Here is a 13,813-nt window from a genome sequence, read left to right on the forward strand (position 1 = left end):
CTTAATAGTCATTCTCCTTACTGCTAAAATTTAACACAACTTTGGAAAATATATTCAACATTAGGTACTAGGGCTAGGATTTTGATGACCTATAAATCATAAAAAATGTCCTAAAACAATGCATTTATTACCTAAAAAGCTTTAAAAAATGCCCTTAAAAATTCCCTAAAAATTGATCTTACATTCTAAAATTGGCTTAGTATGAAAAGTGCCACTTAATACTTAGACTAGTAATAAAATTAAATTCTAGTACCAACATTTAAGTTTATTTAATTTTACATAATTTTTCTAAGTAGTACACTTTAATTATCACTATCACCTTTACTTTTTAACTTTGCTCTAGAGTATGCTATTAGGAAAGTCCAGGATTACAGAGAGGGTTTGGAATTGAATGGGTTACACCAGCTGCTTGTCTATGCGGATGACGTGAATATGTTAGGAGAAAAACCACAAACGATTAAGGAAAATACAGTAATTTTACTGGAAGCAAGTAAAGAGATAGGTTTGGAAGTAAATCCCGAAAAGACAAAGTATATGATTATGTCTCGTGACCAGAATATTGTACGAAATAGAAATATAAGAATTGGAAATTTATCTTTTGATGAAGTGGAGAAGTTCAAATATCTTGGAGCAACAGTAACAAATATAAATGATACTCGGGAGGAAATGAAACGCAGAATAAATATGGGAAATGCCTGTTATTATTCGGTTGAAAAGCTTTTATCATCCAGTCTGCTGTCAAAAAATCTGAAAGTTAGAATTTATAAAACAGTTAGGCTATATTACCGGTTGTTCTTTATGGTTGTGAAACTTGGACTCTCACTTTGAGACAGGAACATAGGTTAAGGGTGTTTGAGAATAAGGTACTTAGGAAAATATTTGGGGCTAGGAGGAATGACGTTACAGGAGAATGGAGAAAGTTACACAGCACAGAACTGCACGCATTGTATTCTTCACCTGACGTAATTAGGAACATTAAATCCAGACGTTTGAGATGGGCAGGGCATGTAGCACGTATTGGCGAATCCAGAAATGGATATAGAGTGTTAGTTAGGAGGCCGGAGGGAAAAAGACTCTTTAGGGAGGCCGAGACGTAGATGGGAAGATAATATTAAAATGGATTTGAGGGAGGTGGGATATGATGATAGAGAATGGATTAATGTTACTCAGGATAGGGACCAATGGCGGGCTTATGTGAGGGCGGCAATGAACCTCCGAGTTCCTTAAAAGCCATAAGTAAGTAAGTAAGTACGTAAGTACACTTTAATTAATTATTTTACCTGATATAGTTTCCATGTAGTCCACCACAAGGCCACTCTTATCCGGAATTAGCAGGTATAGAGGAGTCTACTATATTGAAGGGGTGGTTGGACTGATCCATTACATGGGGTGTACTGCAATGAAAGAGCAATATTTCTGTAGAAAAACGATTAAAGTATTATATAAAATAACGGGTATTAGCCACTGGTGCAGCTCGGTTAAGGCGCTTGCCTGCCGATCCGGAGTTCCGCTCAGGCGCGGGTTCGATTCCCGCGGGGGCTGATTATCTGGTTGGTTTTTTCAGAGGTTTTTCCCAACCGTAAGGCAAATGTCAGGTAATCTATGGCGAATCCTCGGCCGCATCTCGCCAAATATCATATCACTATCACCAACTCCATCGACGCTAAATAACCTCGTAGTTGATACAGTGTCGTTAAATAACCAAGTAAAAAATAAAGGGTATTAATGGACAAAATATGAGCTACATAGTCTAATGTTTCTCTGTAAGGCACCTAACGGAAGTATATCACAAACAATAGCCAATATTTCCAAACCGAGGGGTCATTGGCCACCCATACCAGGTATGACTTTAAACAGTACTTCTTGTACTTTCATCTTACACAATCTTATTTCATTCGGTGATGTACAGAGCGTGTCCTCTCCTTGTAAGTTAACAACTGGCAAAACTCCTCTACGGGAGGTTACTAAATCTCACCGCTCCGCTGGAGTCGAAGTCGGAGTTTCCCTTCATTAATCTGAACCATTGTCGCTACTGACTTTCAAGTCATGTGATGCATCACTGGTATCAGTTAAATATTCTCCTAACGAAATTGTCAATTTCACTGTCTATTACATTAGCATTAGAACTATATTGTTCATCATTATTTTTACCGTGATCACATTTCATCCACTGTCTTTTCCATATTCTAAGAAAAGGCGTCCACACTTGTGGAATAACGGTCAGCGCGTCTGGCCGCGAAACCAGGTGGCCCGGGTTCGAATCCCGGTAGGGGCAAGTTACCTGGTTGAGGTTTTTTCCGGGGTTTTCCCCTCAACCCAATACGAGCAAATGCTGGGTAACTTTCGGTGCTGGCGGACTCATTTCACCGGCATTATCACCTTCATTTCATTCAGACGCTAAATAACCTAGATGTTGATACAGCGTCGTAAAATAACCCAATAAAAAAAAAGAAAAGAAAAGGCGGCAACACAATCGTTCCTTCACGTTACGTGGGGACCCAATTTCTGTTACAAAAATTCAATCGAAAAGACTGGAGACAACAGACTAAACATTTTAGTCTGTCCCTTTAAGTAAACGAAACCAATCAAAACAATAAATCCTTATTTTTAAAGCATGGTTGGGTTTTGAAGATAAATAATGTTTATGTACGCGCTACTTGATGGACCGAGAACAGTCAGACATGAATGTTTAACAAGTGATAATATGAATAATTTCAAGGGAAAAATTGTTCCGGGGCCGGGTATCGATCCCGGGACCTCTGGTTGAACGTACCAGCGCTCTACCACTGAGCTACCCGGGAACTCCACCCGACACCATCTCAACTTTTCCCTTTATATCCACACAACTCGCGTGGGCTGACGAAACGCCAGAGACCCACAACGAGTGCACACAATCTCTGTGTGACTTGGAATTGTGGTTTTCTGTTAACGTACACAGTAACGTACACAGTAACGTATATATTAATTGTGGTTTTCTGTTAACGTACACAGTAACGTATATATTAATATATACGTTACTGTGTACGTTAACAGAATACCACAATTCCAAGTCACACAGAGATTGTGTGCACTCGTTGTGGGTCTCTGGCGTTTCGTCAGCCCACGCGAGTTGTGTGGATATAAAGGGAAAAGTTGAGACGGTATCGGGTGGAGTTCCCGGGTAGCTCAGTGGTAGAGCGCTGGTACGTTCAACCAGAGGTCCCGGGATCGATACCCGGCCACGGAACAATTTTTCCCTTGAAATTATTCAAATCTGCTTTACAGGGAGCTTTATCTGAAAGACTAGATTTGCAAGTGATAATATCTTCGGAATATGTATGATATGAACTTTCTTGTGTTAAATATTATTAACGTACCTTGTTATCATGTTTCGACCTATTTTCGGCCAGTTCCGAAGATGACCGAAAATAGGTCGAAATATGTTAACAAGGTATGTTAATAATATTTAACACAAGAAAGTTCATATCATACATATTCCGAAGTGATACAGTGTTAAAAGTTGTGTAATCAAGATGGATAAAATTTGTTGACTCATTCTATTAACATGCTTTTTTTTTCAACATGAATTATAATCTATTTAGACGGTTTCAAACACTGCAACTACCCACTTATCACTTCAAGAAAAAAAGTTTATCGCTAATTGATTTCTCTACTTCAAAAACATATTTTCCCACATTATAATAGTATGAAACAAACCTCAATTAAGAAGTCTTACATTTTTTATATATTGCGGTGACTCAAACATCTTAAAAATTTGCAAAAAATACTCTTCAACATGCTTTTTTCCATATTAGAATCTGACTACTGCTTTTTGAGTTGTTAGATTCATCTGCAATAGTCGTAAATTTGACCATATAACACCTTCCCTCCAGTTACTTTCATGAGTGCGTCTGAAGGAACGAAGGACAATACCTTCACTGTCTCTTCTGTTTAGAATCATGCATACTTCTACTCCGAATTATCTGTTATCGCGCTTTCAATTTCTTACAACTCTTCGAAACCGACATCAAGCACTTCTTTCTATCCCTCATCATAGAACGTCTTTATACTCATCTTCCTATACTGTAGAAATACCTCGCCTCTGGAATTCGTTACCTAATGACGTCAGGGACTGCCGGACTTTATCGCAATTCAAAATTAAATTGGAAAATGTTGTCTTAGTTAACGTTTTTTTAGGTATTGCTAGAAGTATTGATTTGTGTTTTTTTTGTTTTTCTTTTTTAATCTAGATTAAAATTGCAAGTTTCTTGTTTATGTTAGTTAATTAGTTAGGATACAATTAATTATGATACTTAATCACTCATTTAAAGTTTGTGTGACTGCAACCTGTGGTTATTTTTGTGTGGCTTTACTTTGTTTATAGTGTTTCTTTTCTCTCTCTCTCTCTTTATTCCTTGTGTAGCTTTACTTTGTATATAGTGTAGTCCACATCGTGGAGTAACGGTCAGCGCGTCTGGCCGCGAAACCAGGTGGCCCGGGTTCGAATCCCGGTCGGGGCAAGTTACCTGGTTGAGTTTTTTTCCGGGGTTTTCCCTCAACCCAATACGAGCAAATGCTGGATAACTTTCGGTGGTGGACCCCGGATTCATTTCAGCGGCATTATCAATTATCACCTTCATTTCATTCAAACACTATATAACCTAGATGTTGATACAGCGTCGTAAAATAACCCAATAAAATAAATATATAGTGTATTTTTTCTGTTTATTTCTATTATTGTATTTGTATTTCTGGTGTTGTGGAAGAGAAGGCCTGATGGCCAGAATAAATAAATAAATAAATAAAATATGAAAAAATGCTGCTTCATTGAAAGTTTACGTACTGTAAGTAACTACCGTCTTCTACCGTTATTGGCTGACAGTTAGGGAGGAGGAGGTTAATAGTACATTGTGCCACTCTTTAACATTGACGCATGCGCAGACCGAAGGAGTTTACTAAGTTGTTTCCACAAATTATCCTGACTAAACATCGGTGTTCAACTTCAATTACTGTACTTGACATGGGTTATTCTTTTCAGAATCTAAGTCTCCACGACAACTGCGCCTCCTGCAATGGGCGGATACGATGATTACTACAGAGAACGCACTTGTGAGTACCTACTGTAGTCTGTAGTCTGGGATGAGGGTCACACTACACATGAGCATGGATGGGCAACTCGTGCTCACAAAGTGCTAAAAAACCTTGAAAGAGAGAAAGACAGACGGAGCCAGCCACAGCAGTTACAAATTGTTTGTAGTTTCGCTGCAAAAGCAGTTCACTGCAGGGTGCGCTCTGGCGGCTCATGCAGGCGGTCGTGATATCTACTCCATGATTTGAATTTAAGAATGACGCATAGTACAATAATTACAGTAATTTTAGACAAACTGTACCTAAACACACATAACAAAATTATATTATTTCCTAGCTTTGTAAATTAGTTTAATACTGGAAACACAACCTGAATAGGCTACACCTTTTTAAGAGACAACAAACATAGCTGCAACACTTATTTATTATTATACTATTTTTAATATTTATTATTATCAAAGCTCGGAACTTGGGGACTTGTGTGTCGTGTGCATGAGTAAGGTTACAGTTTACAACGTACACAAAGCTCACGCTACAAGTGCTCAGGGACAGTCGTGCGTACTAAGAAAGTGGTCACATCGAATGACAGGAAGACGGACGAGGAAACTGTGTAGTGTCGAAGCCAATGACATTCAGATAATTAATTAGAGGTAAACGGTCTGTTTGAAAATAAGAAAATACGTATTATTCGAATGGGTATTGTATACGTTTGAAAATATATTTCTTGAAATTTAGGTACAGAATTTCGTGGAGGAATTCTGAGGAGATACATTATTTTCTTCGAATGCAGAGTTTATATTTTGTAACTTGTGTCAAACACAAACTAGAGATTGGAAACGGGCATTCATTGAAATACATTGCAGTCCCTTAAATCGGTGGAAAATTTGTCCATAGCCATAGATCAAGTCGTAGTGGAACCTTCCCTAGTAGTGACATAGAAATTGAAAACTATTTTCGAGACAAATTTAGTATACTTATCTTTCTCAGATACCAGATCAGCTAGCAACTACTGAACATCGACAGGAAACAGTGACAGTGAAAACATTCAATACTTTATTTCGGCCTAAGACTTTATAATACAATTACAAACCATTTTCCAAATTTGAAATTTTTAAAAATTGAAGCTTTTAAAAAATAAATTTGTAAAATTATCCACGATATAATATAATATTAACAAATGTATTTTTTTTTTACCTTTTATTTCTGTCTACTATATTCTTGTTTTTATTGAATATCACTGGCTTCTGTCGGATTGTCAATTTATATTAAATGTGTATTTTTCTCTCTTTTTCTCTTTCTTCTTTATTCTTGCTCTTGTGTTGTATTTATTGGTTTGAATTAAGTTACTTACTGTATTTATTAAAGTGTCCTTGTAAATTTTATGTTATATAATTCACTAAGACCACACCGTACACGAGCCTGGCTCTTACGGTAGTGGCTAGAAACATTTTTGTTTTATAAATGTAATTTGTATTCAGTAGGTAGCTAGTTAAAATAAATAAAATAAAAAAATTAATTTTGCTCCCGTCACTTCACGTGACGTGGAAATAAGTTTCTTTCGTTTCAAATCATGTTTAACTAACAGACGAAGAAGGTATGGGTTCGAAAAATATTCGAATGTATGTAGTCATACACTGTAATAAAATATACAGAGCAGAACTGTAAATTTGATATATTTTGCATGTTTATTTATATATATGCTATAAAATTACTTGTTTCAACCTATCATAATATTATCAATATGTTGTTCCAGCCAGGAACCACTTTTATAGCAGACCTGACAGTACCTCTGTGCTGGAAGCGGGAGTTTGTTGACATTGAAGTCCGGTCGCTTAGCCACGTTCAAAGACACAAGTCCCCAAGTTCCGAGCTTTGATTATTATATGTCTCATTTGAAACATAGACCGCGAGAATTTACAAGTCTTTACACATTAAAGAGTATTCCTCTGTTCTCAGAAATGTAAAAGTCTATATTCGGAAACAAACACAAATTCAAGGAAGTATTTTTCACATGTCACGGGAGATGAAATAAACTTACTTCTAAGCTCTTTCTGTACATTGAGAGCTTTTACACTTCTTTTTTGTATTAAACTCTGACTGAAGCACATACAGTATATACAGTATATGGAAGCAAAGAGTATATTTGGAAATTCTGACTTAGGCAGCACTACGAAGAGTTCGATTCCTGATTTCGCTGGAATCTGAGTGGCGTGCTGTTCTGTCGATTTATCAATTCAAGCTATAAACTTTCAAGATCTTCTATCGGCTATAATCCAAAAGTATTTCAGAAAAATATAGATTCCTTGTCAATTGTCACTGTTTCTCCAATCTTACCAGGGAATTCTGCTGTAGGTCTTGAAGTAGGGTCTTATATTTGATAAGATGATTTTCTTATCACTCTTCAAGATAGTTTATAGCCAAAGAAAGTGAAGTTGTCTATGTTCTACATGATACTGCCACATTTCAAATTTATCCATAAATGCTCTTAGCTAGTCGATCATATGTCGTGCAATTCTGTAACTTGCAAGCACAACGTGCTAACGATATTTGATATCAGTCTCACCTTTTTGATATCCCATTTTTACCTTTAGCTATTCTAAAGCAGAATATCTAGACAGTATTTCTTTACTGAAGCCTTCACTGTGTTTATTTGTAACATAAAATGTCATGCGTAAGAAAGTTAATAGAACATAATACAAGCACAGTCTACTATATACAGTCGCGAAGCTTGAGGTGTTTTTTTTGCAAATCTCGTGATAAAGCGCTCCAAGCGGTCAGCAACTAGAAACAAATAGACTGTCCATGGTCGACTTTGGACTGTGTCGTATTTCTATCGAGTGCTAGCTCGTTGCGTATTTCACATTGATGCTTGTGAAATGTTCGTTATTGGTTGTAATGAAAATGTTAATGGATAAAATATAATAATTGGAATAATAATATGGGTCAAGGAGGAGACGTTTGTAGTGATATAAATTGTAGCAACAGTAAGAGAAAGATGCCAGAGTTATCCTTTTTCCGATTTCCGAAAGATTGAGAAAGGTTCCTGGCTTTCCACAATGCTGTGCAGAAACAAAACTCTTAATTTTGAAGTTCTTTGTGACTGTTAGAATACATTATATCCTTAAATTTCACAATGAAATGTTTCAGTCTAAACGAAAGGACATTAGATACCGGTTAAAGTTCTGTCACTTAGGCTGCTAAATTTCCAGGGAAATAAAGGTTAGGTCTACTTTTTTTCAGAGGATATATTTTTAATTGTAGCTGTTAATTTTGTTATTATTTTGATGTGTTATTTCACTAAAGACGTAGAAAAAAATTAAATTTGTTTTAATGAAATTTATTGATCACGTTTTGTTTTCAATTCTGGTGAGATTATTTTGCTTAGGCCTACTTTTTTTGAAAGGATATGTTTTTAATTATAGCTGTTAATTTTGTTGTTATTTTTATTTGTTGCTTTACTAGAGACGTAGAAAAAGTCTGTTACAATAAAATTTATTGATCACGTTTTATTTTCAATTCTGGTGTGATTATTATTGCTTAACCTCATCCCACTTTGTTAACTACGTAAGCCTACACTACAAGTACCGGTACACTATGAAGTCTTAGAACATACTGAATATCTATTCATCGAAGTCGGTGCAAGCAACAAAAAGTGCCTCCTTGGAGTTGTATACAAACCCCCTAAATCAGGATTCTTAAGTGACCTTGAAACACCTTTGCTTAATCTTGTGCCTCACTATGACCATACTGTTATTTTAGGCGATTTCAATACAAACTTATTAAATTCAAGTAATTACGCTACAGTTCAACTTAAGAACATGTTTGAGTCTTACAATATATCCATCCTTCCTTCCGCAGCTACCCACCACACCCAGGAATCGGAGACACTTCTTGACATTATTGCCACGACTAATCCTCAGCTAGTATTAACGAATGGACAACTACCAGCGCCGGGTATCTCAGCACACGACATAATCTTTTTAGAATATTCCTTGTATTGTCCAAAATATAAACCTCGCATCACATCATACCGGGACTTAAAGCATATTGAGCATGATGAATTAATCAATGACGCACTTAGCCTGCCTTGGACTGAAGTGTGGAATTTACCAGACATTGACGACAAAATCGAAAAATTTAACGACCTAGAAATTCAGTTATACGATAAACACGCACCCTTGAAAACCAGACGAGTTGGTAGACGCCCTGCGCCTTGGATGTGCGATGCCATAAAATTACTCATGACAGACAGAGACACTGCTTATCGTAAATACAGACGGAGCAAGGACGAATTAGATTTTAATACTTACAAAGTTTTAAGAAATAAATGTAATCAAGCAGTAAGAAATGCTAAATTACGCCATGCACATTCCTTATTCTACCTTCGGTCAGTGCGAAAGAATTGTGGCGTAACCTTAATAACCTGGGTCTAACAAAAGCAAAGCCTCGGGTAGATAACATCAACTTGTCACTCAATAGTCTAAATGAACATTTTGTCACTGCTCCACCTGAACCATTACATAAGCAAGAGGCTCTTCAATTTCTCAGATCTTACCCCCAACCTGTGTGGGATAAATTCTTCTTTAAATACATTAACCCGACTGACGTAATGAAGACGCTGCGACGTATGAAATCTAAAGCCCAAGGTATAGACAATATAAATATCACTCTCCTGTATAAAATAATAGATGTGATCCTGCCGACCGTCACACATATATTCAATGCATCTATTATGACTGGGTCCTACCCCTCACTCTGGAAAATGGCATTAGTGAAACCTTTACCTAAATCTAACACACCTTCTACAGTAAACCAATACAGACCGATATCAATTCTTCCCACTCTTTCAAAAGCATTAGAACATATTGTACATGGACAACTTATGAACTATCTCGACGAACACAAACTCCTTGATGACTATCAATCGGGTTTTAGACATGGACACAGCACTTCTACAGCCCTACTTAAAGTGACTGAGGACATCCGTGAAGCTATGGATAGGGGTGAAGTAACGGCACTAACTCTTCTCGATTTCAGCAATGCCTTTGGTTCTGTTGATATCGACTTGCTTCTTGTAAAGATGAAGGCTTTGCACCTGTCAGACAATACCTTGAGCTGGATGGACTCCTACCTACGTGACCGCCAACAGTGTGTTTCACTTGATAATCAATTCTCCCAATGGAGATGCACAAAGGCGGGAGTGCCGCAGGGCTCCGTATTAGGACCACTACTTTTCTCTATCTACATTTATGACGTATCAAAGAACTTACAGTATTGCCGATATCACCTCTATGCCGACGACCTACAACTTTACATACATTCCAGACCCAATACGATCAATGAATCGATTGACAAGTTAAATTGTGACCAAGCCACTGTCTCCACTTGGGCGGCCAATTTCGGACTCGCACTTAACCCAAGTAAGACTCAAGCCATAATTATTGGACATAAGCGTTTAGTTAACTCCCTTAATAACAGTAATCTTTCAGTTGTTACCCTTAACAACACGCTAATCCCTTATTCATCTGTCGTAAAAAATCTCGGCTTCTTTTTTGATAATAATCTAAGTTGGAATTTTCAAGTTAAAGAAACGATAAAAAAATCTGTTCCTCCATTCACTGTTTGAGTCGCTTGAGAAACTTCTTGCCCCAGCAACTAAAACTTACCCTAGTGCAAACCCTAGTAACGCCGCACTTCGATTATTGTGACGTTTTGTTAAGTGACCTAAGTTCTGAATTGTCAGTCAAGTTACAGCGAGCTCAGAATATGTGCGTCAGATACGTGTGCAACATCCGACGGTATGATCACATATCACCGTCCTTCGCAAGTCTCTCGTGGCTCCGACTTAAAGAACGTAGAACTTTACACTCTTTGTCTTTACTCTTTCGAATTCTGCACACTTCAACACCAAATTACCTTTTGTCTCGTTTCTCTTATCTATACTCTAACCACGACGTAAATACCAGATCACTTATCTGTGGCACGCTAAGTATACCTCTTCATAGAACATCTTGTTATTCATCATCTTTTACAATATCCACCTCGCGTCAATGGAATTCCTTGTTACAAAGTATTAGGGGCTGCAAGACAATAAACACCTTTAAGAACAGCTTAAAAGATAACCTTATTAGCATTTCACTCCAATCATACTGATTTAAACTATCACTGACTACATTGTTACTTTTTTCTTTAGACATCATCCTGATTGTGCTGTATTTTAATTGTCTCGTAATAATCTCTTTCTATTATCTAATATTATTTGAAATATATTAACATACTATGTATTTTAGTTTAATTCTGCTACACAGTTTATTTCAGTGTTTAATTAATAGTTCATAGTATTTTGTTGTTTAATTTGTAAATAACTTTTGTATACATGTAACTCTCATCTAAATCAAATTGTTGGATTCTTTGTAAGTTCATGCATATGTATATACACTTTTTGCTGGTTGAGTGGAAGAGAAGGCCTTACGGCCTTAACTCTGCCAGCTAAAATAAATCATTATTATTATTATTATTATTATTATTATTATTATTAATTCATATTTCCATTATTATTGTTGTAAAGGGAAATGCAAATTAATATTTATTGGTTTCATAGTTAATTATCGCTATAATCTTGAATGAGTGAAGCTATTATAGTAAATTTCAGTTCGTTTTGCACAAACAAAAATTATATTAACCTATTTCTTGCAGGCATCTTCGAAGTATGGTGGAATTTAACATACTTCATTAAAATAATAAATTAACTTTATGCATTTAATATTTCAATAATGGAAGGAAGTTGTTAATTTTTCCAAAAGAACACGACAACGAAAGTGTAACATATTTTGTCGTCTGCTAGGAGAGAGATCTGCGATGATGAGGTGATAGTAACGATCCTAGTGGTGGGCAACTATCCATGTTTGCATTTTTACTACATATTGAGCTTCGCGAATGTATATAGTAGACTGTGATACAAGTTTTACCTCCTTTCTCAATAAAAAATCTTTCTCTTTCGACTCATCACTAAAGGGAAATGATCTGGAGATTATATTGTTTTTCAATTAAAACAGCCGCCACTTATTGCAGACGCGAGCAAACTTTTATACAGACACTACAGTACAGAGTCCGTTCTACCTGCACTGAGGTTGTGTTCACACTTCGAGAGCACGAGTTGCCCACGCATGCGCATGAGGGTCTGCCGGAACCTGACGTCCACAAAAAGGACAGAAATGGAAAAAAAAGGCGAAAACACAGATACACCAAGCAGTACACGAACATGACGAAGCACAAGAAGCACACAAACACAAGTAAAACACACAAACCTGACAAACTCTAACACAAAATCAAGAAAAAGCATACAAGAAAAGCTACAGCGAAGCAGAATATGTTCACAAACGCAACAAACAGAGATAACACAACACAAATAAATAACAAACACAAAATAAAATACGAGCTACTTCCTCCTCGGTTAATACATACAATGTCGAATTTATGTGAGGACGGCACTAAACCTCTGGGTTCCTTAAAAGCCATCGTGCGCGCACCATCGGAATGAAGTACGAAAATTACTTTTTAGAGTTAAGCACTGTCACCTTTACTTTTTAACTTCGCGCTAGAATGTGCCATTGGGAAAGTTCAGGATAACAGGCAGGGTTTGGAATTGAACGGGTTACATCAGCTTCTTGTCTATGCGGATGACGTGAATGTGTTAGGAGAAAATACACAAACGATTAGGGAAAACACGGAAATTTTACTTGAAGCAAGTAGAGCGATCGGTTTGGAAGTAAATCCCGAAAAGACTAAGTATATGATTATGTCTCGTGGCCAGAATATTGTACGAAATGGAAATATAAAAATTGGAGATTTATCCTTCGAAGAGGTGGAAAAATTCAAATATCTTGGAGCAACAGTAACAAATATAAATGACACTCGGGAGGAAATTAAACGCAGAATAAATATGGGAAATGCGTGTTATTATTCGGTTGAGAAGCTCTTATCATCCAGTCTGCTGTCCAAAAATCTGAAAGTTAGAATTTATAAAACAGTTATATTACCGGTTGTTCTGTATGGTTGTGAAACTTGGACTCTCACTCTGAGAGAGGAACATAGGTTAAGGGTGTTTGAGAATAAGGTGCTTAGGAAAATATTTGGGGCTAAGCGGGATGAAGTTACAGGAGAATGGAGAAAGTTACACAACACAGAACTGCACGCATTGTATTCTTCACCTGACATAATTAGGAACATTAAATCCAGACGTTTGAGATGGGCAGGGCATATAGCACATATGGGCGAATCCAGAAATGCATATAGAGTGTTAGTTGGGAGACCGGAGGGAAAAAGACCTTTAGGGAGGCCGAGACGTAGATGGGAGGATAATATTAAATGGATTTGAGGGAGGTGGGGTATGATGATAGAGACTGGATTAATCTTGCACAGGATAGGGACCGCTGGCGGGCTTATGTGAGGGCGGCAATGAACCTTCGGGTTCCTTAAAAGCCATTTGCAAGTAAGTAAGGTCAAAGCTCTGACTGAAATGGGATTATAGGTTTTCAGTATTCGAACCCGATACAAAGTTATGAAAAGTACACAATTAAAATATCGACAGGAACTCATGACGAATAACAAAATAATTTTTATGCTCGACCATGCCGAAATGTAGTAATTATACACCTGGTAGCAGTCCTTTAATGCATGTCGTTAAAGTACAGCTATTCATTAAAGTTCAGGTTTTCGATTATTCTCGGATATGCAATCGAAAGAC

General features: G+C 36.9%; 1 protein-coding gene across 3 annotated transcripts in view; it reads left to right on the forward strand.

Annotated features, from left to right (window-relative positions):
* LOC138715821 (very long chain fatty acid elongase 4-like) overlaps positions 1-13,813 on the forward strand; it is a 52,895-nt gene that overhangs the window by 14,205 nt on the left and 24,877 nt on the right. For all 3 annotated transcript variants that reach the window (XM_069848932.1, XM_069848922.1, XM_069848931.1), the window contains exon 2: positions 5,018-5,088. In XM_069848932.1, the coding sequence (XP_069705033.1) occupies positions 5,052-5,088 (37 nt within the window). In that variant the 5' untranslated portion in view covers positions 5,018-5,051. The remainder of the gene's footprint in view (positions 1-5,017; positions 5,089-13,813) is intronic.

Source organism: Periplaneta americana, chromosome 2, assembly GCF_040183065.1.
Source record: "Periplaneta americana isolate PAMFEO1 chromosome 2, P.americana_PAMFEO1_priV1, whole genome shotgun sequence".
Classification (NCBI taxonomy): Eukaryota; Metazoa; Arthropoda; class Insecta; order Blattodea; family Blattidae; genus Periplaneta; species Periplaneta americana.